At 31.2% G+C, this 27,814-nt stretch overlaps 1 protein-coding gene, 1 long non-coding RNA gene and 3 other non-coding genes across 7 annotated transcripts in view; 3 read left to right on the top strand and 2 right to left on the bottom strand.

Annotated features, from left to right (window-relative positions):
* RapGAP1 (Rap GTPase activating protein 1) overlaps positions 1 to 27,814 on the top strand; it is a 390,544-nt gene that overhangs the window by 2,257 nt on the left and 360,473 nt on the right. The window contains exon 1 of one of the 3 annotated variants that reach the window (XM_088205665.1): positions 26 to 307. The exons of the other annotated variants lie outside the window; for them this stretch is intronic. Within the exon in view, the coding sequence (XP_088061791.1) occupies positions 150 to 307 (158 nt within the window). The 5' untranslated portion in view covers positions 26 to 149. Of the gene's footprint in view, positions 1 to 25; positions 308 to 27,814 lie in introns of those variants that run through there. 3 annotated transcript variants of the gene reach the window in all.
* TRNAT-AGU (transfer RNA threonine (anticodon AGU)) lies at positions 7,571 to 7,644 on the top strand. Its single transcript has one exon. It is a non-coding gene; the product is annotated as a tRNA-Thr (tRNA).
* LOC148238620 (uncharacterized) lies at positions 21,810 to 22,571 on the top strand. Its single transcript, XR_015812684.1, has 2 exons — positions 21,810 to 21,973; positions 22,460 to 22,571. It is a non-coding gene; the product is annotated as an uncharacterized LOC148238620 (long non-coding RNA).
* TRNAE-UUC (transfer RNA glutamic acid (anticodon UUC)) lies at positions 22,670 to 22,741 on the bottom strand. The gene has a single exon. It is a non-coding gene; the product is annotated as a tRNA-Glu (tRNA).
* Positions 22,899 to 22,972, bottom strand: TRNAT-AGU (transfer RNA threonine (anticodon AGU)). Its single transcript has one exon. It is a non-coding gene; the product is annotated as a tRNA-Thr (tRNA).

Below are 27,814 nucleotides of genomic sequence, written 5' to 3'. Positions count from 1 at the left end.
TAGTCAGTCGTCGGCTTCAGTATTGTAAAGTATCGTCGAAATTATTCGCAAACACACGTCTTTTGCATACGAAAAAAGACAATATCCGACGGTTCTTTCTATTTTCGGTTTTAGTATCTTGTGGGTTTTTTTGTTAGTTTTATATAATCATGTTTCACGACATGACGATTTTTGAGGATAAGTCTTGGACGAGGGGAAGGAGTAGAAGCACCAGTCTTGGAGGTGTACCAGTTGATCTGAAGGATGTACCGAAAGAACAGTTGCAAAAGAAGAGGAGATCTTCTACGATGGACTTGTTTCAGAGAAGGTAGGGATGTAAAAACTTTTAATTGAGTTTAATTTAGTCACAAAAATTATGCACTTAAATTAAAATATAATTTACACTCTAATTTCAGCTGTAAAATAATGAATTATTCTTATATTTTTTGATGAGTGTCTAATATATTCATGTGTTTTTCAACTTTTTTTTAACCCTTTCGCTTTGATTATATTGATATAAAGATAAAATATCTCGATTCAAATATAAAATGTTATATGCTAATAACCTAAGTTTTATTGATTTTGATTTTGAAAAATATGTATCAAATTCATAGTTTTTAACAATTTAAATATAAGCTGTAGTATAAGTTTTTTTATATTTTTTGATAGGTAGGTTATGTTTTAAGAAAATATATTTTGGCTTCGACAAAATATTCAATAAACAATTTTGAGTCCACATATCAAAGATACGCTATGAAACATATTTAACTAATATTAGCTCATTAAAAAAACATATATTATAATTATCCCTCGATTTATGTGGTACTCGTTTAACGCGGTTAAGAAAAAAGATTTTTTTAAATACTCCAAATCAAACATATTTGGTTTCACACGTGTAGCAATATGATGTGCAAAAGCATGTATAATGCCTTACTCTCACTTCTTGCACTTGAACTGCAGCTGGAACTTCTCCCACTGCCCATGCAGTGTGTCCTGAGTTATTTTTCGCTGAATACTTTGTTTATTTACTTTATTTTTAAATGTACGCTAAAAAGTACACGTGAATATCATCCGAGCGTTTTATTACAAATTTCCTTTTATATCTCAATTTACACTATATTTCCTGGAGCGTATCTACCGCGTAATTATATTTTGAGTGTATTATATTTTTTAAAATCGCTTAAAAAAAGCTCTAGTCTCTAGTATATGCATTAATCGTATTATTTTACGGCTTAATTTGTAGTTGGATATGTATTTAATAATGAAAAGCTTTTCTAAAAAGTAAGAATTAAATAAGTAAAAAAATATATTTAATTATTTATATATAATATCATTCAATCTTATTATGTTGAAAGAGGATAAATATGTACAGCAAAACATAGCTTTGAGATGTTTTATAAATAATGATAAAGTGGTTATATTTGTATAAATATGTTAGAGTTATAAACAAAGAACAAAGTCAGCTAAAAAAACATATTTGTACATAGAGAAATCTACCTAATTTTTACGGCCTTTGGCGTATGAATTTATTTATATCATATTTTATAGCTATGAAAATTGATTAGCACACAATAATAATTTTAATAGTGTTAATATATAATGTTAATATTATTTTGAACATGACCTTTGCAATGCTTGTAAATACAAAAAATAATTCTAAAAAACGTTTTTCTCGTCATTTTAACCGTAAAACTTTTCATTGAGATTTTTCTCGTTTCTTTAACGGTCCACGGAAAAGCGGTCGTTACACCCAAACGGCTCTTTCACACAGATTTGTCTTTCAAATATTTTCTTAAGGTCACTCTGCGAAAAGGTGGAAGGTCAGCTAGACTTTTCATTCTGATCATAAAAGTCGTCACGTTTTATGAGCCGTGTTCTAATTTTTTACATCCGCACACTTTTATTGCGTCTTTTTTAACATTGTCGAAATTATCATAATTGACAACAGGCAATAAATTTTTGCGATAATCCGACTGAAACGCGTCATCAATTTCCATATACATCACCTTGACCGACAAATTTCCGTAAACGGGACGTTTTGGCTCATTTTACAGCCGCAATTAGACTAATCAAATATTGGACTATATCGAGCGGTTATTTTTTGAAAAAAATGATACAAGGTTAAGAAAAACTTGTTCGGTAAAATGTAATTAAAATTTTATATACCTAACTATGCAGTGAAAATATTTAATTTTTTTTTGTTTCATAAAAAATCAATCAATCATGTGTGTAATTACTCAATTAATTTTATAGTGCTTTATCCTAACTTATCGATAATACGTATTTTTCTTATTAAATCTCTTGATGCTTTACAAATAAATTTGATTTAAAATACGTAATGTGTTACAAATATTTTTTTTGTTATCAGCGTTTTTATGTATCATCTCGTATACTTCAAATTTAAATTTAAAGCGTTTTTTCTTGCCTTTTTTGTTAACACAATTTGTAGCTATACATATTTTAAATAGAATTTAAGGATTGAAAGTGATAATGCCGTAAAACGATTTACAAACATTGTATCTATATACAATCAGATGCGAAATATATATTAAAGAATTGGATGGAAAGCAAACGAAAAAGACCAAGAAAAAACTTTTGTAAAAAAATGTGTTCTGAGAACCATGTGGTGTACAGTAGGATAAAATACATTTCTAAGTGGATTTTCTTAAATATTTAATATAAACTAGTAGCATATAAATTTTCACTGAAAGATTAATTTATAATTATTTTCTATAAAAATATATAATATATATTCAAAATATTTACTATATATAGTATTATTATTATTCTAAATATTTATTAAATGTTATATAAAAAAAACGTTTTACTGACACAATAATAGTTGAAAAAATCTATCCAAATGGTTTTGACTCAAATAATATTTTAAGAAAGTCGTTCTTGATATGAACTTAAATGTATCAATCATATAAAGATTTTTAAAAGACTTTTTTGATTTTGTAATATTTTTTTGACGAAGCCAAAATGTTCTAGTGTAATAAATTATCAAATTTTAAGCTAAAGCCATGTATTTAAAATTAAATATTTAGTTTCTTTAAATAATATTATGATGAAATTAAATCTTGAACTTAATAAAAAACTATTTTTTTTAAATTATTTTTGCCATAAAATGGCATTGAAAGGGTATTAAATTAGTTTTTGGGTAATCAAATATGTTACTAAAATTATAATTTTATGGCAAAAAGATATTTTCTCAAAATTTGATATAGTTCTTAAATTTAATCTATATGTAATTATCATTTAAAGATTTTTTTATGTTTTTTTTTTTACGAAATGCAAGAATTTATTATGCCTTAAACTAAAGCTTTGTATATAAAAATTTAGTTCATAAAAATAATATGATGAAACTGAAGCTTTATATTTTATTTAAAAGTTCATCTTATTAAAATAATATGATCACAAACTTAACTTTTTAACTACAAAAACTTGATTTTTAACCCAATATTTTATTAAAATTTAAGTTGTTTAATAATAAATTTCACTATATGTTAAAAATGATGTTAAATATACAAATATCCATATGGTAAATAATATTTGTATCAAAGAAAATTATGCTTAAATATGACTTTCATATGGAAGTATATTCTATCCTACTGTGCGGCGAGATGTGTTCCGAAAAGTGTCAGAAAATCGAATGGGATAAAGTAAATATACATTAAAGTATGATTTGAAAGACGCCTGTTTGTGTCGAAATGTGTATACGAAAGTCCATCGGCTCTCTCGATAAGGAATTATGTTGTTTGAATTGTATAAATAATCATTTATCCAAAGCTTTCATTAGGAACGATTCAATTTAGATTAGAAGGAATTATATTATAATAATAATAATTGGTAATACCCTTTGGAATTTGTCAGTATTTTGTTCTAGTGTACTTACTTAGTTTTAGTTGTCAAGTGAGGCTAAATCTCTGATCTAATTTCATGTAGTTCCATCTGTAATTGATGCTGCACTAATCCACGTAAACTCCATGGGAGTTGATTCATCTTGTGTGTCGCTGGATTTCAATGTGTCCAAAGTAAATTGAAAGCTAGTGTTTGTTTAGCTATAATGAGAATTAAAGGCAAACATTGCAGTCGATTGCGCGTGTGGCTAGCGAATACGAAACGTGCTCGTTTTATATTACACCACATTATAGTAAAATTCTATTAAAGAAATTCAACAGTTAAAATGGCGTTGATTTATATGTTTTACATATATATTATAATGTTAATAGCCATGAATCTGTATATAAAAGTATGTATTTATTTATATACATATGTACATAAACAATTTCCCTTGGGAAATCAAACGTGTATCAATTTCAACTGCATGTTCCCTTAGCGAATAAATTTAATTCGAGATGAATGAATAGTCACTGTCTAAATAAATGATGAATGTAACATAACGTATTGATTTTAAGTGGAAAAGTATGTTACGTAAATAAAATTGGATTCAATTAAAAGATTGATAGGGTTAATAAGCTTTTTTAAGATATTTGTATTAAATGATCTTGCACAAAGAGATGTATTAAACAGTGTCATAAATTAAATATATAAAAATATAGAAGGAGTACACTATATTAGATATTAAATTGTTTTATGTTAATCCCAAGAACGTGTAGAGTAATAAATTATTAGATAGGTAGGTTTAACTTTAATAATTTTAACTATTACCTTACATTTCGATATGTGCTAGACAAAAATTATAATACTTTTGCAGCTAGAGTATTATTTATTATGCGTACATTTTACCCATATATATTTTTTCTTGTAAAACACAAATATATTTCCCTAAATCTAAAATGCATAATGATTTTAATTTCACTCTTAAATATTTTGCGAAAATAAAACTAAGCATATTTAGATGTATTTAGAATGTTAACCAATTTATTTCTACCAAATTGTAACTAGTTATATGCAGTGGCGTAGTTATGGTGGGGCGGAGGGGGCGGGCCGCCCCGGGCGGCACTTGCTTGGGGGCGGCATATTCGCGATGGGATCCTCTAGTGTGGTTCTTAACCATGAATGCACTAAAACATATATAAATCCATGAATAACAAGATCTTAATAATAACCAATTTATTGTTTTAAGAAAAGCTGATTTTATGACCCTGCAAAAAATGTATGGGGGGCGGCAATTTTAAGGATCGACCTGGGCGGCACATACCCTAGCTACGCTACTGGTTATATGTAGTATAATAAAAAATATTGAAACTATCATAAAAATGATTAAAATACGCATGTCCTTTTATGAGATAAATGGATTCATTGTACTGTAAATGATTTTTAAACTGTATATATTTATATACACACTTCTATTTATTAGATAATCGCAGAAACCATTAAAGTAGAATGATTTAAATCTATATTGCATCTAACATTTTAAGCTAATTATTGCTTTTTAAATTGTTCCTTAATATAAACATATTTTTAAATACACTAAATTTTTAATCAGTGCCTAAGTATTGTGATTTTGGAAGCTAGTTTGACGCCGTTGAGTTGATAACATGTTATTGTACGAAATATATAGTTTACTAAAATGTGTACAGACAGTGTAGGTCTCAGTATTGGGCGGCAAAGTCAAATTGATCCGTCGGTGAGCGAGCTCAATAGTGATTTTCTTTGTTATTGGGTGATTCATGATAGGTCGTAATTTACATATTTTATAATGATTCTTTAAGGAAGCTTGGATGAATGTTCAGCTCCACCTCAAAATCAAAACTTTTGTAAAAAATAATTTCAAGGTCACCGTCCGATTATTACAAATGATGGATAAATCAATGCTTACTCGACAGTGTTTTTATAGGCTAGTTACAAAGCTTATAAATAAAAAATATTCAACTTTTTTGTTGTAATTGACAGCTTTTGATGGTCGTTATTGATTTTCGAAAGTCTGCGTGGCTATTGTGCATTTGTGGGTGTTCTGCCAATTTTTTTCCCAAAATTTCTAATAACATTCTTTGCTGTTTGATTTTTTCCTATTATTGGCGTTGAATTACAAATAGTGTTTCTAAATATTCGTTACTTTTAAGTATTTGAATATTGAATCGTGAAGATTAAATATTATAAATATATTATATTAAATATTAGTTTTAATAATGAATACAGGTTCATACACACATATGCTATTTATCATACACACTATTTACTTTTATTTTAAGTATTATAGAGCATTACGTGTTTTAAACTTTATATACTTAAAAAAATATTATCATAATATACTATAGACAGAATTAAAATATAATATTTAACAGAGATAACATATTCATTACCAACCACTGATAAAGTCTACATCTGCTCAGTAATTAGGACCACTGCTATTTATATTATGTATATTGTATATTAATGGTATAATTAATAATGTAAAATACATCTGTTTGAGAACGACACTTTAATTTATTGCATGTTAAAAAAGTTGTAGATAATTTAAATAATAAATAATAATAATATGGTTAAAAAATAATGTATTATATTATACATAAAAAAGTTTTAGATAACTATTTTATGAAAATATATAAATTATAGAGCTGAAATGGAATGGAACCTCTTTGCTGGCGTGTGGTGTTGTATTATTGTCGTTTGTGATGTCTGTCGAGCAGCTAGAATTTGTCGTGATACTTTCTCAGATGCAGTGTCTTGGTGGCTGTGACTCCGCAGTGTCTCCCTTCTGCGTTTATGTCGCGTCTTTCCATCTGTGGCCAAGTGTCACATTTTTCATAATGCTGGTTCGAGACAGATGAGGATGTTTTGCTAAAAAAAATGTAGATCGGTAACCATAAGAACAACAATATCATGCTCAGAATAGGATATATTGTATAGAGCGCATCTTTTCCAAACATAGAGTAGTTGTTTCGCGGTACTTTTGGGTGATTAACGTTTCGGGACAGATGTGGTAGGTCCAGGAAATATAATATGTGCAATTATAAATGCAATTGTTCGGTCACGAGATGTCTTTTCAATTATTATGTTTCTTAGAAATAGTCGTTAGAATGCCCTTTAAATCGTGCAGGTGAGATAAGCATATAAAAATGCACGTTTGTGGTTATAAAACATTTTACATTTTGTATCAAAATAGTTGAGATTTATATCGGGAATGCGATTTTTTCATATCAGAATCTGATACTATTTTTAGCAGACCCTTCTCCGACTGATGTTTCTACCTGCTGTCGTAGCGTTGTGTCCCAACTTAAGTTTATAAAAAATAAGGGGTGTAAGAAACTGAATAAAAAAATAGCTTCCTTTTTTTTTAAATAGTCATTTATTTTCAATCCAGTTGATATGGTACACCATATTATTGTAAGTTAGTTTTATATTCAATAGTGAAAGTAGTGATAACAGGTACCAGTAGAATTTACATATGTAAGTGTGTTATTGCATTAGATTATTTTAAGCACATTGTTATCTACACTATGATAACCGCAAAAAATGTAAGTATGATATAAATTTGTATGATAATTATTGTATATTTGTCAAATAACAATAAGTCAAGTGGTTACAGTTTAATTAATATATTATGTAAATATATACTTATAATATGTATGTGTAAACAAAAATAACGGTTAACTGGTAGTGAAATTTATATAGAACTAACGTCGGCGCCGTGGCTTAGTTGGTTAAAGCGCCTGTCTAGTAAACAGGAGATCACGAGTTCGAATCTCGTCGGGGCCTTTGGGTTGTTCAAAATTTTTTTATTATTTTTATTTAAACACTTTTATTATAAGCGATGTGTAAATATATTATTATCTTAGATTGAATGTAACTATTTTATTATTAAATATGTATGTGGCGCTATGCCAAAAGCACAGAAGTGTAACTTCGATACTTGCCAAAAATATTTAAACCTGGCAGCTGCTACCTTCCCAGGTTTTAAGTAGTCCAAAAAGAAAATCCGAATGTGTAAATTTTCCAAGATTTCACTTCTCTTCCCATATTTATTACCTCAATTCCCTTAATGTACCCACTGGTGCTACAGGTGTGTGTTAATAATAATAAAAAATAAAACTTTAGCAATGACAAAGGAAGTTTTGAGAGTTAAAATATGTACGTCCCTTCGTCCTTGGAAATATGTGTACACTCAGATATATGCATACCAAGTATACGAGAATACAGGTTGACCCATTATTTTTATATGTAATACATCAGTGAACATATGTAGTTAAAATATCGATTATATAATGCATCGTTTTATGTAATGTAAATAGTTTCAAATTAATTCTCCAGCCGTCACTTGATGCCGTCAGGAGCTCAAGAGCTTTAAGACGACCTGATTTTTATTCAATACAGAACCGTCCACGCACATAAATCTATGTATCAAGCATATTTTTTAACGATATATTTTTAATGTAATCTTCTTTATGCATCACTCTGTATAATATAATCCCTTTGGGTCTGCAAATGTTACTATGTATACAATAAGTCTGTGGGTGTTTGTCTGTCGGCACTAATGTAATTTGTTCGTCTAATTGAACTTGGAAAACAAAAGGCGACAATGAGCAATGGCAGTGGAATTACCAAAGGTTGTAACCTCATATTTGTAAGATAGCTTTGGGTATATGGTCATGCGTAAGAGTCGAGGATTCCCATAAAATTGAATGCGTTTAATTGAATTTGAGATTTGCGATCGTTAACAAACACTTTCCGCAAACGTCACTGTTCAAAGCTTTCAAAATGCTTGAAACCCTATATATGTATATATACATAATTTCTTAATTTTTTCACTCTTATTTATATTACAATAATGTAGTCAATGCTCTAAAATAGTTTAAGGTTTAACGAGAAAATTAAAGAATAAAACCGAATAGTGCGTTACATAAATGTTCATAATCATAATGTTCCTAAGCAATCGTAACAGTTTGTAAGCTAGGGTGGACGATCGTCAAAATAATATTTTACCCCTTCGGGGGTTCCTCAAGGATCCAATCTGGGACCTCTGCTTTTTGTGTTATTTATTAATGACATAAATACAGCAATTAAAAATTCAAGTTTTATTCTGTACGCAGATGATTTAAAATTATATAAATGCATTCGATCTGTTGTGGACTCCTTCTATCTACAAAGTGATTTAGACTCTCTGTGGAGATGGGCTTCCATTAACCGTCTGCCCTTTAGTGTCGGAAAGTGACATACTGTGTCATTTTCTCGATCCCGTTCGCCATCAGCTTATTTCTACCATCTCGGTGGTAACATTTTGAGTAGAGAAACTTCCACTAAAGATCTCGGAATCACTTTCGAGAGCAAATGGAGGTTCTCTCTACACATACACGACGTCTGTGATAAATCTTCCAAGATGGCTTTGCTATGAGGAATGCCTTTCACTTTGACGATCTGTCAGTTATTCGCATCCTCTATGACACCTTAGTTCGTAGCATTCTTGAATCGGGATCTATAATTTGGAATCCCCGAATAGCCAAATATTCCCTTTTAGTGAAAAAAATTCAAAAGGTATTTAAGATACCTTTACAAAAGGACATTTGGTTATTATCTCAGCGCCTTTCTTTTAGGAGCGTTGGGATATGATTCGCAGAGTTCTCGCAGAAAGCTGTATGTCGCTAAGCATTTTTTAAATTACTAAAAGGTGCTCTCGACAATCCAGCTATTCTCGAGGAATTCCAGTTTTGGGCTCCGGAACATTTTCGAGAATCACGATCGAGACCTCTTTTGATGGCCGTTAGGGCTAGGACATCCGCACTTGCCGACTCGCCTATAGCTGTGGCCATCCGGCTCCTTAATACGCTGGCATTACATATTGACTTATTTAATGTTAGCTACGAGGATCTGATCCAGTTTGTATCATTTAATTTTGATATTTAATAATTTTTTGTTATATTTATGTATATATACGTTTTTTATGTTTTATTAATTTAAAATTTGTTTTCGACCATCGTGGCGCATTGGGGTAACCTGTTAGGCCACGATGGTCTTACTTTAATCTAAAAATAAAATAAAATAAAAATAAGTATATCATTATTAATCAGTACTAATGGCTAACTCCCACTTCTTGCACTTGACCTACATCTGGAACCATGTCGGCTGCCCATGCAGGGTGTCTTGAGTTGCTTTTTGGAGTGCACGCGATATTTTCTGGAACGTATCTACCGCGTAAATCGAGGGGTGAGTGTATAGTCACTGATATATAAAGCTATATGAAAAATAAATAAAATGTTATAGAAATATTTTATTATTGCTAAAGATTGTCGCGCAGTTTTAGAGTCACTGTGGCCAATCAGTCGAGAATGTTTCACCGGAAGGAAGATAGAGGGAATTTCCTCGCTGTGAGGATGTGGTGATCAACGCAGACGAAACTGACATATCAATAAGCGCATAAAATTTGCAGCGAAATCTTGTCGCACTGTTTTGAATATATGCAAATTAAAAATATATACATAATATAGCAAAAGCAATTTTATAAAAAAATGGAAGTCTACAATTTGTGATATTACTCGAATCATACGTGACCTTAACTAATTATTTAATCATAATGCTAGTTATATCCCTTTACATTTAAATGTAAAGGGATAATATTGTACGTATTAATTTGATGAACACAATACGCCTCTTGATAACATTGCTTTGCTCCATGTAGTAAGGTGAATAAATTCAAGAAGTTACATATTCAAAGGGTTTTCTCGGTATCGATCTCGCAGGTTGAACAAACACAGTCTTGTGATATGTACAGAGCACAAACTATATTAATTTTGCAAGCGATATCCTGATTTAACTTTATTCTGAATTCTGCCCATGTTTGATACACGCGTATGTGAAATGTATTTTGCATAGGCTTCACCTTTGAAAAGGGCCTTTCTTTTACCATTCGAGACGAAAAACGTTACATAAACGCGCCCCAATATGGAATATGTATATTGGACGATATGGACGCAATGGATTTTTAAAGTTGCGAATAAAAAGTTAGAGTCGTTTGATCCCGCATATAATAATTTCAGTAAAAAGAGAAGATACAAGGTCGAAGAAAAGTTGGTACATTTCATATCGCGCCTCCTCTATCTCGTTTTGACGGCATTTCTTTGAAAGCAGTTTCAGATAAGGCACAAAGTTATTCAATTTCAATGTGGACTATTACTATGCGATGGCCTTTGCAGTAATGGGAGTAAAAGATTTACTTTAGAATATGAAACTATTAATAAAATGTATATATATACATTAATATTGTGTTTTAAATAAATCTGATAATATATATTATACTACTATTGTATTTTTATTATATTCATAGTGCCTTTTAAAGTCATTATTTAATACGCTGTAATAAAATATATCAAAAAAATATTCAGGAAAAATTGGTATTATTAATATTATAACGTTTTTGAATTGCGTAGGAGGAGCGTTCTCAAGCACACGTTTCGGCCGCAACGTGCAGTTATAAGGGACGCGATCGCAACTCTCTAGGGCACTTGAAAAAAAGAGCATTGGCGGATTATCGACATCACTCCTTTAGCAACTTAAAAATGCTTAATTTAATAGACGTTATATTAAACATGCAATGAATTGTACCATAAAGCGCATAAAAAATGTTAATTTATAACATAGCTTTGTTTGAGCATAGCTTAAAATTATAAACTTATGAAAGTTTTGTAATAGTAGCGCCCTTGTAAGGAAGCCCCGGCACCTCAAAGCACCACAGCGTACACTTTAGGTCTTACAGATACTGCTTAGTTGCTGCTGTTTATTCAAGGAGTCAATGCTTTGTTTGAAGTTACTTAATAATTAGCTCTCTTGTATGAAACAACGATAGACGAAAAAATATTACATATTAAAATATTGCTTCATTTAGGGTAAGGTCTTCAAAAATCAACTCTTGACTACGTAACTTTACACCACAGGAATATTAAACTTGTATAGTAATTATTTGGAATAATGTGATCATAAAACGCAATTATTTTTCAAGCAACATTGTATTATTAGTACCGGAAATAACATGTTTTTATTAACACTGGACTACGTGGCACAATAAAATGATTCTACATACACAGGCACATACATAGCGATATAAGACATCCTTTCAGTCCGGACACCTTTGTTCGCCTCGTCAGTGGCGTCGAGACGCCCTTTAATGATGTCCCCGAGCGCCTTTATTGTTTTACCGCCTCGCTAGGAAAAAAGGAAATTATCCCAGGAAAGTGGGGGAAAAAGTGTGTGGTAGGTACCATCGAGCTGACGCCGCAAACGAGAAGCCCTCGAATTATTCGATCATTAAAAGCGCGGCTCCTGGCGAATTAACGAACCTGCAAATGCTTGGTCCATATCTCCAATTACTAAGCTCAGATTTTGCGATAAAGCACTTGAATAAAATTATTCGAGGACCGATCGCCTAGAACCTGAGAAGAGCGAGTTTGAAAATGGTACCTGCGCTTAAAACGAGTGCAATTTACGTTAATTGGTATTTATAGCACCTTTGTGCGAAGTTATTTTAATTGTATTATTATAAGACGTTATCTAATTGAATAAGGAGTTCGCTTGATGATATTTTAGAAAAACAATGTAACGTAATAACCGTGTTCAACAATGCGCATTTAATTTATTTCACTATTAAAAATACATAGTATCGTACATATTCAAAAATAAATGGAAAGTACATACAAAATATGTTTCTCTCCTGTATGGTATGTTGATTTTCACGCAGCATTTACGCAACTCTAGAAGTTTTATAGCTATGTTTTATCACTATACGACATAGCTTCGCAAACTATTTTGGCTGAACACCCTCTTTTTTAAACCGTCTATGTATATACTTGAACTACCTTGTGCTTAAAGTCCTGTGTAAGATTGATTAAGGTAATCAATAGTTTATAAATGGGTTTAGCATGTGAAAAATAGATCCTTGTAAGTATCTCGACAATCTGTGTTATAATTTTTTTCAAAATAGCATTTATAAATATGAATCCTTATTTTCTTAAAAAAAAAATCAGAGAAAAAAACAACATTAATATACAATATTTATCTTTAAAAATAGTTTATAAAAAATATCGGTGTTTTAACCACCTGTACAATTTATTATAATTTAGAAGTAATTTTAACGACCATTTCGAACAAATTAAAATACGTCCCAAAAATAAGATTACACACCGTTTTTTTAACAACAATGGAAGAGAGATCTAATTTATCTAATTACTCTAATTAAACAATTGCGTTATTAATAAAAAATATTGCACAGCACAAGTAATAAATTAACAAAAATTGAACCCAACACGTCTCAAAAGTAAGGCATATTATAGTGTTACTACATAAATGTACATCACAAGTACAAGTATCGCTAAAAAAATACTCTTTGCTTGGAAAGGATGCGCGTTATACAATACGTTTTACCACGCACATAATATTATTGTTTTTCTAGCCTAAGAAGCGACGTAATTGACCCGCAAACATCTTCATTTGCGATTTTCAAACCAACATTATAAAATATATTACACTTGGTACACGCAGTGAGAAACACAGAAGTCGGATGAGGAGAAACACAGTAACAGAAACGAGTCAGGAGACGAGAGCAATCACGACAAATCATCTATGACCTGCCATTTCAGCTCCACAGCCTGATATCGGCATCTTTATTTCTCTAGATACATATGTTGTAATTTATGTATGGCTATAAAATAAACTGTTACCAGCTTTTCCAGCGGCAATTTAGCTAATAGTTTTTGAGTAATGTGCAGTTTGTATAATTACTAATAATACGTAATGTATTTTTAGTCTTGAATCCATTCGTCTTCAAATATTAGGTTGAACTCTGGAATTCGGACGTCTTACTTAAACTAGAATTGTCGTGAAGAGGGAAGCTGCTGCGTTTTTGGACGAAGTGCATAGTTCCGCTAAGAGAGTTAGAATTAACTCTAGTATATTAAAAGTCGAGTGTAATTAATGAAAGTAAAAAATAAATATAAGTGAATGATTGACGTCATGTATACGCTTATTTACGCTTGCTCGATATAAACACCTTTGACGCATCAACCAATTGCAAAGATATTCTGGTGTAATAAAATTTGTTTATTTTTGTGGTTTTTCTTATACACTTTTCGTATATTTATAAAGGCCCCAAACGGTCATTGTTAATACTTGCTTATCCTTCAAAATATCTAATTGGTTCGTAAAAAAATTGGTAGAGTAGTTGTAAAGACATTGACTGTCTTCTTGTTAGGTACATTTGAAAAAGGTCCAAATCCGTCTAAATTTACGATTGTCACGCGCGCTTGTATAACGCGGGCTGAGAAAGAGCCTGTGAGGAAATGCTACGAAGTGATTATTGAATGCTTGCGTTACCATATATCCATGGCCCTTTCTATGTGAGATTTGGTTGTCCGCCACTTTTCGGTGGGACGAATAGTAACAGAAGGGTAGCGAACTCAATGAAAATTTTAACCTTGTGTAGCTTGTGACTTTCTCACTGTAGTTTCCCATTTTAACGAATACTCATTTTTTCTTAGACAGCTCAAACGCTTTACTACATGCAACATTAGTATTTTTATGTTCAAATGGCATAAATTAATTATGTTTAAAGTAGTATATTTATCGTATAGTATCCAAATATTCTTGAAGATCGGTTTGAACTCTTAAAATTTAGGTGACTGCTTAGTTGGATCTGATAGACGCTTAGATCTATGGAAAGCGGATCCAGGGTCGTCTCGATGCATTTGAACCCTCGTTTATTCAAAGACGGAAGCGAAGTGGTGGTTCTGTGTCAAGTTATAAGTAAAGTGTCCAAGGAAAGTATCTTATATATAATTGTTTTAAACCGCTTCCGCTTCCGCTTCCGGACGCGCATAACTTAAAATGAAACAAAGGAAATATATTTAATTATAATTAATAAAAATAAATATTGCATTATTGATTTCAAAAGTATTAAATTCTTTTGTTTATAAAACAGTCTTTGTAACGAAATCTTCAAATTTTGTGTTTCATCCTCGGGCTCCGAAACAGAAAAGTGAGTTTTTTTATTTAATGCACATATTCGTTAAACTATGGTGTGACTTATGGTGTAACTATATAGTGTGATTAAAAAACGTTCTACCTCATATCTCTCATCCCATTGATATTGTATAGAGGACAGCTACAAAATGGTTTTAATATCTTATTTTTAATTTTAACGGCTAAGGATATTCCGATAACATATGATTTATTTGAACAAATTTTTCACGTCTCATTTAGTTAAATACTATCTCAGAGCAATCACGACACTTTTACTAACTATGTACATACTACATATTTGACTATTTATTGTCAATGTGGCAACTGTAAAGATGTACATATGTTAAGTGAAACCCTCGAATTTAATTTCAGATGCTTAAAACTGTTTTTATTATATTTTTTTAGGTAAGACGTCCAAAGCACAATTCACTGATAAAGCTACATACTCGCCGATGCATCGTAAAGGTGAGTTTTTTTTATTCCTAAACCCTCTTTTCTCCCACACAATATTAATAATGAATATCATACACATCCCTTAAAAATATTCAATAGACCCTTAACAAGGCGGACTTTCGACTGGGCTCGACACTTGGGATTCCGTAGACGGCCTCTCCAAATTAGGGCATTCGAGTGCCAAAGGCGTCCGCAGGGAACGGACGTCAAATTTGGGCCGCATCCGTCCACCGGTCGTTTGCAAAGGGCCAAAGGGATGTCTTGCGGCCCGGTCGCTGTTTGCAAAACTGTCTCGGCAAACTGAAATCCGAGCGGAATTAACGACGTAACCCAATAGCCGGCATCGAATTTCGTTAACATGTGTAATTGGTTTAACGAATCAAATGGGTCGGGTTTGGAATTAGAACTAGCAGTTCACCCCTGAAATTAGTGCTATAATCCTTTGACCGGGTATAGTATATTCATGTTGAATTTCTAATATATTTTAGAAATTGCAGAATTGAATATTTAGCAATTAAAAATTATTTTATTATTTTTGATCATCTTGGTGTCATTGGACTAGATCAGTCTATCAAAATACAAGATTAAAATTAATCTCTCTTTTTAATAAACATTTTAATATTGTTACATTATTCACACCATTCTAATAGGTACATGTGCTATAAGAAATTCTCGCATCTGCAAAATATCAATTTTTCAGTCCAATTTTCTGAGGGCTATAGATGTGACTTTTAAATGTTTTCAAATAATTTTACAGTCCACTTGAAAGCTTTTGCGCATTTTATTTAAACAATTTGAATAATAAAGATACATCTTTATTTTTTACTTTACCACTTTCTTCAAATTGGTAACCATTTTTGCTACCTTAATAAATTAAAAATATGTATTTTGAGAACCATTGAAAAAATAATTTATTTGAAAAAAATAAATAAAGAACAACCATAAGGTTGTAATAAAAATGATTTTACATATTATTAAGTAAAAAAAAGGAATGACGCATATATGCGTTTCCCGGCGTCTAAGTAATAAATTAAAATAACGAATTTGTGCGTTCTCCATAGTTCTTTAAAAAAAAACAGTTTTTCTTATTATTTTATAGTTGAAAATATTCTACATAATAATACTCAAAAGTATTGCTTCATACATTTTTAATAATGAATAAAATTTATTTTAGATAGATGAGTTTTATGTTTTGGGTTTACGTTTTAAGTATAGGAATTGATACAGAATAATTTACCTGTGAATAATTGTTTTATACAAGTTAAGATACTTTTTAATTTTCACGTGCAGTACATAAATTTATGTATATGTAAGTAAGATTATTAAATATTTGTAAATCAAAAATTACACAAATGTTACGCCTCACATAACTATATTTAAAAACTACATTCTCAAATTTCTAAAATAAATGAAATAAGATTTAGATATAAATCCTTTAATTACCTTTAGAGTGCCGTTGAGTATCTCTTATTTTTGTCTGTTGTGACAAAGATGTAATTTCTCGAGAACGCTCCTCTTGCACGTGCCAACTAGCTTCTCAACGAGCTTGGCAAACACATGTTTTCAGCGATAGCTATGAGGAGCTGGAAAAAGTATGTTCGATTGTGCTCATCCATCTTAGGTGTGCAGCATAATTGTTTTTTCCTCTGTTTTGTAAAATATCTTTGAGTATTGTATATATTTGTATATGAGATGTAGATATATGAGCATATGTTTGAGTTGATTTATTGTATATGTTTGTATGTGAAATATCAAAATAAAGTTTGTTTGTATATGGTGATTTGGGGAAATCTCAAAGTCATGATGGTTAGATTCGTAATAAAAATATCATTAAATAATAAATAAAAAATATATGTATATCCATAAACATCTTACTTCAGTAAAACGCTTAAAAAAAGTTTTAAGTGATTTACCGTTAATTTCTACATGATAATCGCCAGACTTTTCAGATTCAAAAACCCACAGTGAATCTAAAACCAAACTTATCATCAGGGTTCACATATTTATGTTTTTAAAATAAAATGAAATAATACATTAACAAAATAATACTGCCCTGTGTATTTACACGTATCGGAATATTCCCCACGGCGACCGAACAATTACAGAGCATATTGTGAATTTTATAACTTAATCAATTTACGTTTTTAAACGCATATTTATTTCATATTATTTCAATAAATTACAACAAATTTGTGTAGAAAAAAATTATTTTTGAGCCATCCGACGCAATTTAACAATTTTACTCGTGAATTTATTTTTATTTTTATTTGCCATGCAAATAGTTGATATTTAACAAATATTTAGGTCTTATATTTATAGATTAAATCAATTATGTTGTAAATATTTTTTTAAGCAAATATGTTAAAGCATCAAAAACTCTCATACGGTGAGCTTTAGCGTCATTTAAAATTGCAACAGCTAATAATTATATATAATGTATTATGCTAAACTCAAAATATAATTTCTAGCATAAGCTACGGAGCTTAAAAATATTCATTTAACTAGAAAAAATAAGACGTTACATAAAAATTAAGCCTGCTAGCTATTTTGACACAAACTCATTTTTTATTATAGCCAGGTATAAATTTAATGATTATTATTAAATATGATAGTAAAAAAAACAGGATGAATGAGCAATATCTGGGAAATACGGTGGATGCTAAAGCAACTCCTAATAACGATTCGGTATTGTGCAGTTTCTTCCAAAAAGTTTCTGGTATGCTTATCCTTCTCCACCTACTAAATACAAAGCATTGTTTTGTCAGATTTTTTTTAAATGGATGGATGTGACCATTCTCTTTGTTGATATAAAGACACAATGTTTTATCCCCTGTGATGTTTAAAAAATATGGTTTAGAAATAAAACCTGTTTTGATCGAGTTTTTGAGGGGTCCATACACAAATCTTTTTTTTTCTTATTCTCGTTTTGTTTAATAATTGTTCTTTTGGATATCAGCTTCTAAGCTCTCTTTGCTAAAATTTATTAGACGTAAGACTATACTACTTTAAACAAAAAAAGTCCATTTTTACCTCGTGTTCCGTGGGCCAGTCCACCCCTGGCGCCAACTTTATAATGATTGTCGCATAGTTCGTGAGGGCAAGAAACATGAGATTGGTACAGTATATCTATCTATGTTTGGAAAATATCTGACGTCGCAATTTTGGAGAAGTCTCTAAAATAAAATTTAATGATACTTTCGAAATGGTAACTTGGTGGCGTTTCTTGGCCATAGGTTGTTTGTATAATGGTCGTTGTGTGTGCGACACCCCAAAGGGAAAACATATTTTTGTTACAACCCCCATTCCCATTGAAGCCATGGATCCAGTCCAATAACAAGGAATTTCCATAAGCACGAGTTTCATTCGGGCTTGTCCGATATAACGCTTATGTAACGCGTAAATATCAAAGAAATACTATTTTTAGATCTGTGACTAACGATTTTGTACATTGTATATTATCGGACTCATACATATAGTATATTATAGACTGAAAATTCATTAGTCATATGATTTAATTAACAAAAAATAAATATTAAGTATATGTACAATATTTTCCACACTATATACAGTAAACGTTGCTTAAATTTTAATTGCTACTTCCACGAAAACTAATTTACCTTGGATTTTCTGATAATTAATATTCATACTGTAACCAACGCGATAATTGTTATAATTCGAATACTGGTTAATGGTATGAACTTGTCAATTATCAAAACGTAGATTTTGTTAACCAGGACCACATACTTCTACCTTTTGATTAATAATTTACAATCTAAATATCCCAGAAAGGATTACATTAGCGTGGATAATATTAAAACGGACGGGCCGTGAATTAGATTATTTATTTATATATAAAATACGCATTCTACAACAGAGGAAGGCAACCTTTTTAGCCTTATACTATATGTTATGCTATGTAGCTTTAATCACAGCCCAAATTCCGACTCAGCGTCCAACTCATATTTTTTATGCATCGTACTATTTCCTTAATAAATATAATAATTTAATCCCTTTATCACTATATTATGTTTCTTTTAAATATTAACTGGATTTTATTTCGTTCAGTAACAAATTAAAACATTGTATATTGATTATAATCCCTTATAGTTATTTCACTGTAAGGAGCACCAGATTATTAACATTTTTGTGGTGGTGTTATAAATTCGTTCTTAACAAATATTGTTCACCCTATTATTTTTAATGTAATAATACGAGTAAATATGAATACCTTCAGTTGTTTTTGTTGATTAATCTTTGTGTTGATAGTATTATCAATATAATATGAATTAATTTAAAATTCAATGAAATTATTTAAATCGACTAGAATTTCACTATAGTGCTTCGTCATAAAAGTCCTCAAATTGTCCCGATGGTTGAGTTTAACTCTAGGAGGATCGAGATGACTGCTTGGCTGAACCAGATCAGACGATCGATGTGGGAGCAGCTGTTTCTATTGGCCTCTAAGTTGTCGTCTGTCACGATTCCATATTATATATGCTTGATTTATCACTAGATTATCTATGCTTAATTCAACTCAGGCTCAACTCTTGTATAAGGTATGAGTGTATGGTTTCTATACAATCAGAGAAAAGGGAAGAGATCAACGGGTTGGTTTGGATTAGAACTAGAGTTGTTTTTGTTTCTATATGATACATATATAAGTCTGTTCGCTCGGAGATGGTATTTTGTGGTACGCGTCTAACGTTATTTTCCACTAGCACACATTCATTTGTTATTTCTTTGGGTACAACAGTTTTTATTTTAATATTAATAGGTGTTATATTGACCTATAATGCTTTACGATAAACCTGTTCCGTTTCTTTGCAAAATGCAAGGTAAAAAAATAAGTTTTGATGCTTCTATTTTTTAAATATTTACTTGTAATCCAGCAGGCGTAAGCCCAATGCGTTACAATGGGGTAAATCTGTACCAAATGGGTAAATCAAATCAGACTCACGAGTAAGTTTTAACCATCAGACTGAATATCTGAGAATCGATGACATCTGTTATATATAAGTAATTATACGTTATTATGTGTCATTTATAAGCCATATAATATTTCATATTTTTTAATAATAACGCATTTTTATAAATAAAAATTCGAGTATATTGTCGTGGTTCAAACCCGCAACCTTTGGGTTAGCATGCTTGTACCTTACGTATTATGCTAATCTGACCTTTTAACGAGATTTTTACAAATAATTAGAACGCAACGATTATGGGTGGTCCTGTTATCTTAATTTAATTTAAAATTAAGTAAATACAACTATTAATCGATGACAGTAACTCGAGTAGCTATTGAACACATTACTACCATATACTGGTTAATAATATATCTTTGATACAATTTTTAGTATCAATGCAAAAAAATTGATGCTATATGCGGATTTTTTGTCGCAGTGGGAATGCTCGTTACCGAACGTTCCCACTGATTTTGACGTTGATTTTTGACTTCTGAGAAATGATAATTGTTTTTGCGCCCTCCTATTGTTGACCAAAATTTGGTTTGAACTCATTTTGAATAGCACTTTTATATTAGAAGTCCGTAGAAATATCGGTAAGGAGAGCTATGGTATTTTTGAAACATAGTGTAATATCCAAGTGCAGATAAACTATGGAGCAATATGCAAGATGCGATGTCTGTATGTATTTCTTCTTCTGCTTATTTTCCCCTGAAAGATGCTTTGGCTTAGTTTGTATTTTGGACTCGATCTAATTGTTTTAGGACTATTATATATTTTAGAACTTTCATTAGGTTTTGGTTATAACAGCAAATGGACGTTTCGCAACTGTCAAATTGAGTTTTTGACATTTTAGATCAATATATCTAATCGTGAAAATGTATTTGGACTTTACAAGGGAAAATTTAACTCTACTGAAAAAAAACACATTCACTGTAACATTTATAAATATGTAAATGCATATATTAGTACAAGTAGAAAAGTTGTAATCATATAATTTTACTAGCACCTGCCAGATAAATTATATTTACACAAGTAAAAACATATATCTACAGGTGAAATATTGTCCAATATGATTTTACTGAAATGACATATTTAAAAAAATATTTTTGCAATAGATTCGATACTGTTTATTTAAATTTTATTTTAGGGATAACCCGGGAATTTTTGGTTTAGATATCAGGGACGACATATCACATGCTGTATGTAGTATGTTGCAAGTGCGGTGCTCATTTTAAGCTACTGCTGCGCATTTGTGTTGTATGCATGATTCGTCTGTATTATAACATAGTAAAATATACTCACATTCATATTTATAATGGTAGTGACATAAAAGTTCAAGGGCCAGTTTACACCAGTTATCGAATATTTCTGTATTCATACTAGTTTATACATGTGTTTATGTAATAAACTTATGTCGTCTTTGATTTAACGCGAAGAATGAGAGGTTATCGAAAATGGTTCAACCTGATAAGGAAAAGAGTTTTGAAAATAAACAATGATGACTTCAGTCGGTCATTAGGCGACCATAGTCATGGACAACATTCGGTACAACAACTGTACGTGTAAATGCACGGTACAACAATGCTTCTTTTTACGAACCGTAGCATTTGCTTTTATCATGTTTTTGATCGGCTTATCCACGTACATACTGGTGGACTTGTACTCGAAAGGTAAATTAATTATTTATATCAAATGCCGGATTTTTAGTTGAATCAAGTTAATCACAAGGTTTGTTCTGATGAACCAAATTTTAAGATGACACAGTGACAATATTTACAGTTCAGTAAGAGGAAATTTATTAGTATTTGTATGTGATTTTAATAAGTTTTATATATTCGATTGTCTTTTAACATTTTATAAAAAAAATATTTGAAAATTATAATAAAAAGCATTATTTTATTCAAATAATATGATATTTGTAACATGTGAAAGGGTTATAGAGAAATGAGAAGTAAAATAAATGTATTGAGAAGTAAAACTTGTTATTCAAAAACACTTTTAGAGCGAAAATTGTTTTGATTATTTATTAAATATTACCATTAACTTACATCTATAGAGCAAAACAATATTGATTGGTGGAAATTCTTCTAAAAAATCTGGCATTATTTTCACAATAATTTATAATCCAATAAATTATTTTTTTATTTGATTTTCAGATACAGAAAGTTAGCCTCATTGACTTAAAAAGTGCTTATTTTAAAATAATAAATAAAATATACCGCCATCTAATATTTGCTATGGAAAATTAATAAAATTATTTGAAAATAATTTATTACTGTTTTTTCATATTTTAAGTTTAATGGTTAAAGTAAAAAAGTACATAAGTATGTAAAAAATCGATTTGTAAATAAAAATATTAAAAAAGTTTCCCGTACCGGGAATCGAACCCGAGCCTCCTGGGTGAAAGCCAGGTATCCTAGCCACTAGACCATACGGGATTGTGGTGAACTAACACCAAATATTCTTCTTATGTATTAAATAAATTTAGGTCAATATATTAAATTATATATAAAAAATATAATTATTTATTTGAGTTTGAAATTGCATTGGAATAAAAAATAATATTTATTTGAAAAAAAAAAATGTTTTAACCAAAGGCCCCGACGAGATTCGAACTCGTGATCTCCTGTTTACTAGACAGGCGCTTTAACCAACTAAGCCACGGCGCCAACGGCCCTCGCGACGAATTTTTAGTATAAACTATTCTGTTATGTTAAACGTATGAACATTTATCAGTAGAATTTATATTTTTACCTAGTCTCTAAAAAAATATATTTAATATATATACATATATTTATAGTAAACTACATATACTACTTAAAATAAATAATAGATAATAGAAACCGAATTATATTAAAAAATATGATTAATATAATAAATGTTAAAAAATTATATTTTATTCTTAATAATATTCTACTTTAAAAACAATAATTAAGTAAATACAATATTTATTTTACTGCTTATAACCAACTTATAATTCTTAAATGTATTATACATTATTTTCTAAATATTTTAAATATCGTATTAATAGAAAATTAATGATCAAGATAAAGCGAATAAAATAAAATAAGCAGTTAAATTTCACAACATAAAAGCGGTTAATTGTATAGCTAATTGTTATTAATACTATGATTATATTTGAGTCGAGAAGCAATTAGTAATACCAGAGCTAATTAATAATATTATGATGATGGGTGCAATAAAAGTACTTGGAAAATACATTTACTACACAGACTATACAGCACAGACGAGACAGACGGTTCGATTCGAACTCGTACATTTATAAGTACAATAAAATGTAAGGCTTTTTCATGTGAAACATTTATTGGATATTTCACAATATTTAGGACCGAATCAGTGTGACTTTGTTATTGAGTAAGATGCTTAGTAGATCTGTATTTAATATATTTGTATTGCATGTATTAGATACACTAATATATTAATAAGTATCAGGTGTGGAGACCCCAAAGGACAGAATTAGGGGGCGATGGATGGAGTGTGTGGATGAAGACTGAAAGACGCTGGGCAGAGGTGTAATCCATTGCGTGCACTATTACCGGTAATAATGCCCTATGAGTCCAACCCTTATGGGTGGGCACCCAGCTTGAGACGGTCGGGTGAGCGAATCCCCCTCCCCTCGTAGTACTAAGTATGTTATTGGATATGTATTAGTGTTTCTTCCGAGTATTCAGGGAGACGTGCTCTTGCTGGCTGGCCTGCATTGCGTATTATCCTAGTAACAGTACCCCCCCCCCCCCAGATCTACGGGGGGTGTTTATGCTACCTCAGTCGGATTGCAGGAGGGGCCGAGCCCTTTGGTTCTGCTTGCGTTACTCTGCTATGCTTTATTCGTCCTAGGTAGTGCCTCGTGCTCTACCTCAGACGGACAGCCCGAGAGGTCACTTTCCTTCGAGGGTTTAAGTTTTAACCCAAGAAGGGTCTCTTGCTCTCTCACACTGATGGATGGCGTGCGTCCAGCGTGTGGTGAGACGCTGGGCATAACAAGTTGGAAGAGAGAGGCATCGGATCGAAAAGGGTGGAAGATTTTAACGAATAAGGCCAAAACCGATCACCGGTTGTAGCGCAGTGGAAGAAGAAGTAAAAAGACAAAAATATCCATAAATTTGTGTGTTTTTTTTTGTAAAAAAGTTCGGAAATTGAAAATCCTTTACAACGTGTAAGTCAAAATCAGTATTTATCAATTAGAGCAACTTTCAAATTGTGATAGGATATAGTTATTATGGAGATATATTAGCATTTAAAATTGCCTCTCATTATAGCACGTAGTTCGCCACTATACAGACTTTGAAAGTGATGGTGTCATTCTAAGAATATTATAATAGTCATAAATGGCCCGTTGTCCGCACGTTGCCAACCCCTGGTATAATACGCTTCACGGTTGGTTTATTAACGCAGCAGCCCACTTGTGGCGATGGTTGAAGCTCCCTGATGCGACGCTGAAATTGACGTCGCGCCCAGTGGTGTAGTTGCAGCGAGAGGCTTTTTGGACGCTAGCCAGGACGGCGCCGAGTTCGTTACCCCAACCCCAACCCCATCCCATGAACCGGCACAGGCACCGCCCGGTCGCACAACAAAATTGTTTACATCGTACGATGCAACGTAGGTTACACACGCCGCTCTACCAACAAAGCACACTTCGGTTTCCGGTAATCTTATTACGGGCTGTGCTGTTACAGTGTAGTTTCCAGGGCTTAGTAGACATTTTTGGATATTAAGGGTGACTTTAAAATCCCTTTGTCGGTATGAATTTCAAGTGTGAGAATATTAGCAATTTGTTTACAATAATAGTTTGCATTGAATATAAATATATTGACACTTGATAGTAATTTTGTGAGTCCTAATAATAAATATTCATGGTACGGTTTCAATCACTTTAGGCAAGCTTAGTTGGGCCAACAGCATGGTTTTCGTCCTGCTCGTTCATGATCACTAACCTCCTATCTTTCTCTACGAAACAGTGACGAAATTACTTAAATGCTAGAATGAAATTAAACGTTGTATATATTCATTTAAAAAAAGCTGTTCACAAAGTTTGTCATTGATAAATTATCAAACTTTGATTGCTCAGAATCTGAGTATCATTCGATAATTTTTATAATTTTGGTAATTAAAACAGCGTCCTATAAGCGCTTGGCAATACTTGCTAATATGCAGCTCAATTACAAATTATTTGAATAATAAATTTTATATAAATACTTTAGCCTTTCACACATTTTTACATTATTAACTGTTTAAATAATATATAATATAATTAACAATAGTCCCAATTTAGACCCCTGTGGTACACCGTGAGATATTAATTTCTCTTTGGTATTTAATGCCATATTATGTAATTTTAATCAGAGTACTTAGAAATATAACTAACCACACCTATAATATCTTTAAGGTCTTTGGTACTGTTTCAAGGTTTTGAAACATTCCTGTGAAGGCTTCCGGAAAGTTTCAAGGAAATATATAGATTTCTAGAACCGATGCAACTGCGTTAACCTGCGTTCGATATTCACGGACGGTAAAGTTCCAGTTTAATTTTAAGAGAGAGTATTTTGATTTTACAACTCGGTGGTTATACGCGCGATAAAGCCTCCAAATGAAACGGTTTACGTCTCATGTCGTAAAGTTACCCGAAAGTCATAGGTCGCACGATCTGCATTTGGACCTTGACAGTATGAAATGTCGACTTTTATGTTTAACGCTTCTTTAGAAGGTTTTTTGTGAGATGGATTTTTTTATTGCAGCTGTAAGGGGAATTTGACCGAAACGGACAAAGGTCAAAATACTGAACATGCTGTATTAGTTATAGATGATTTTAATTTTCTGGTAATGGTATTCCTTTAATGAAAATATTAAACGCTTGTAAGATATTTCAATATGCTCAAAATAGTTCACATCGTACTATCGTAATGATGGAACCATAATTCAGTGCTTCTCAAATTGTAAGTACGTATATAACATACAAGCACAAAATTACACAATAAAAAATTTCATACGGTGTGCATAAATTATCTGAAGCGGGACCAAAAATGTCATTTTTTTATAAATTTATTTTATTAGTGTTAGAAAGGTATTTTAATGAATCAAATTAGTGATATACATTGGAACAAAACACTTTCATATTTGATGTTTTATATTTAAATTTAATATATTCTGTTTAACCGGTATATTAAGAAGAACTTGTGTCAGTATTTTTTCTTACTTTATTAAGAATTATTTTCATATATATTTTTTTTGCATAATTTTTTCTTTGTGTAATTTTTGCTGTGTATTTTTTCTTTTTAAATTCACACTATGTGTAATTTTATCATGAAACCGTTTTCTTCTGATAAATCACTGGACATCATCCCTCCGAAAACTTTTCCTCCAGCGCTCGGAGAAAAGCAATACTCATGCAATAGTTTGCTGTAAAATATATTAAACAATAAAAAATCGTTTCTAGTTTCTGCCATATTTCTGGCTGCGAAGTCACACCGCTTAGGGCTAGAAATATTAAAAAATCATGCTTTGCTGGTCATAAAAAATATTTTTAAATATAGAAGGTAATGTCGGGACCATCCGTGATGGTTGAACAAAATTAGTAAACCTCTTATGAGCTTATTAAGCGATTGGCTTTTGAATAAGATTGCATATCTGAGCTGATATAAATTATCAGTCAAAAAATACCCAGATTACTTAAACTAATAAGCAGCCACACAGACTTTCAAAAGTCTGTTCTAGCAATAGCCACCAATTACTACAACAACACTTTGAACCCTTATGAGCTTCAAAACTTATCTTGAAAAACACTAATTGCATCGAATAAGCATTATTTGAATTATTCTTTGTAATTATCGGACGGCCAATTTAAGACTAACGTTTACAATAAAATGGATTTAGAGGTAGAGCTAAATATAATATGTTCGTCATATTTTTCATTAGTCCAAGTTTCCTGGAAGGAGCATTAAAAATATATATGACAATTTGTTGCATTAGAACTTACGATAAAAACTTACTCTCAAACTATCTCGACCAACGATTTTATTTTAATTTTATTTCTGATTATTAATTTCATTATCATGACTTGACAGGTATCTCAATACAAAACAGTGATGGTTCACACCTAAAATAGATGAATTCTATCCCACATATATTTTCAGCTCCTCATAGCTTGTGTATAACAAGTTTAATGAGAAGCTAGATGGCTCGTGCATCTCAAGCGCTGGCGTTCTGGTCGCAGCGTTCTGGTCGCAGCGGTCAGGAATAAGGGACGTGATCTGTACTCTAAAGAGCACTCTTGCAGCCGAAAGTCGCCGAACATTGACGGGTTATCGACACCGCCTTTTAGCAACTTTAAAAAGCGTTTTTTTTTAATTATTTTCAACAACAAGGAGTAATTCACTTCACTTGGATTCTAGACAAAGTACTTTCGTTGACTTAATTCTCAAAAATATGCACATGAGCCCAAATACGGCCGTACTGAATAACATCAGGAACCTACTTTCTTCAGGAAGTTAAAT

This window comes from Plectrocnemia conspersa, unplaced genomic scaffold, assembly GCF_051122295.1.
Source record: "Plectrocnemia conspersa isolate PC_06_02 unplaced genomic scaffold, ASM5112229v1 ptg000001l, whole genome shotgun sequence".
Lineage (NCBI taxonomy): Eukaryota > Metazoa > Arthropoda > Insecta > Trichoptera > Polycentropodidae > Plectrocnemia > Plectrocnemia conspersa.
This window is presented reverse-complemented; position numbering and strand designations above follow the sequence as displayed.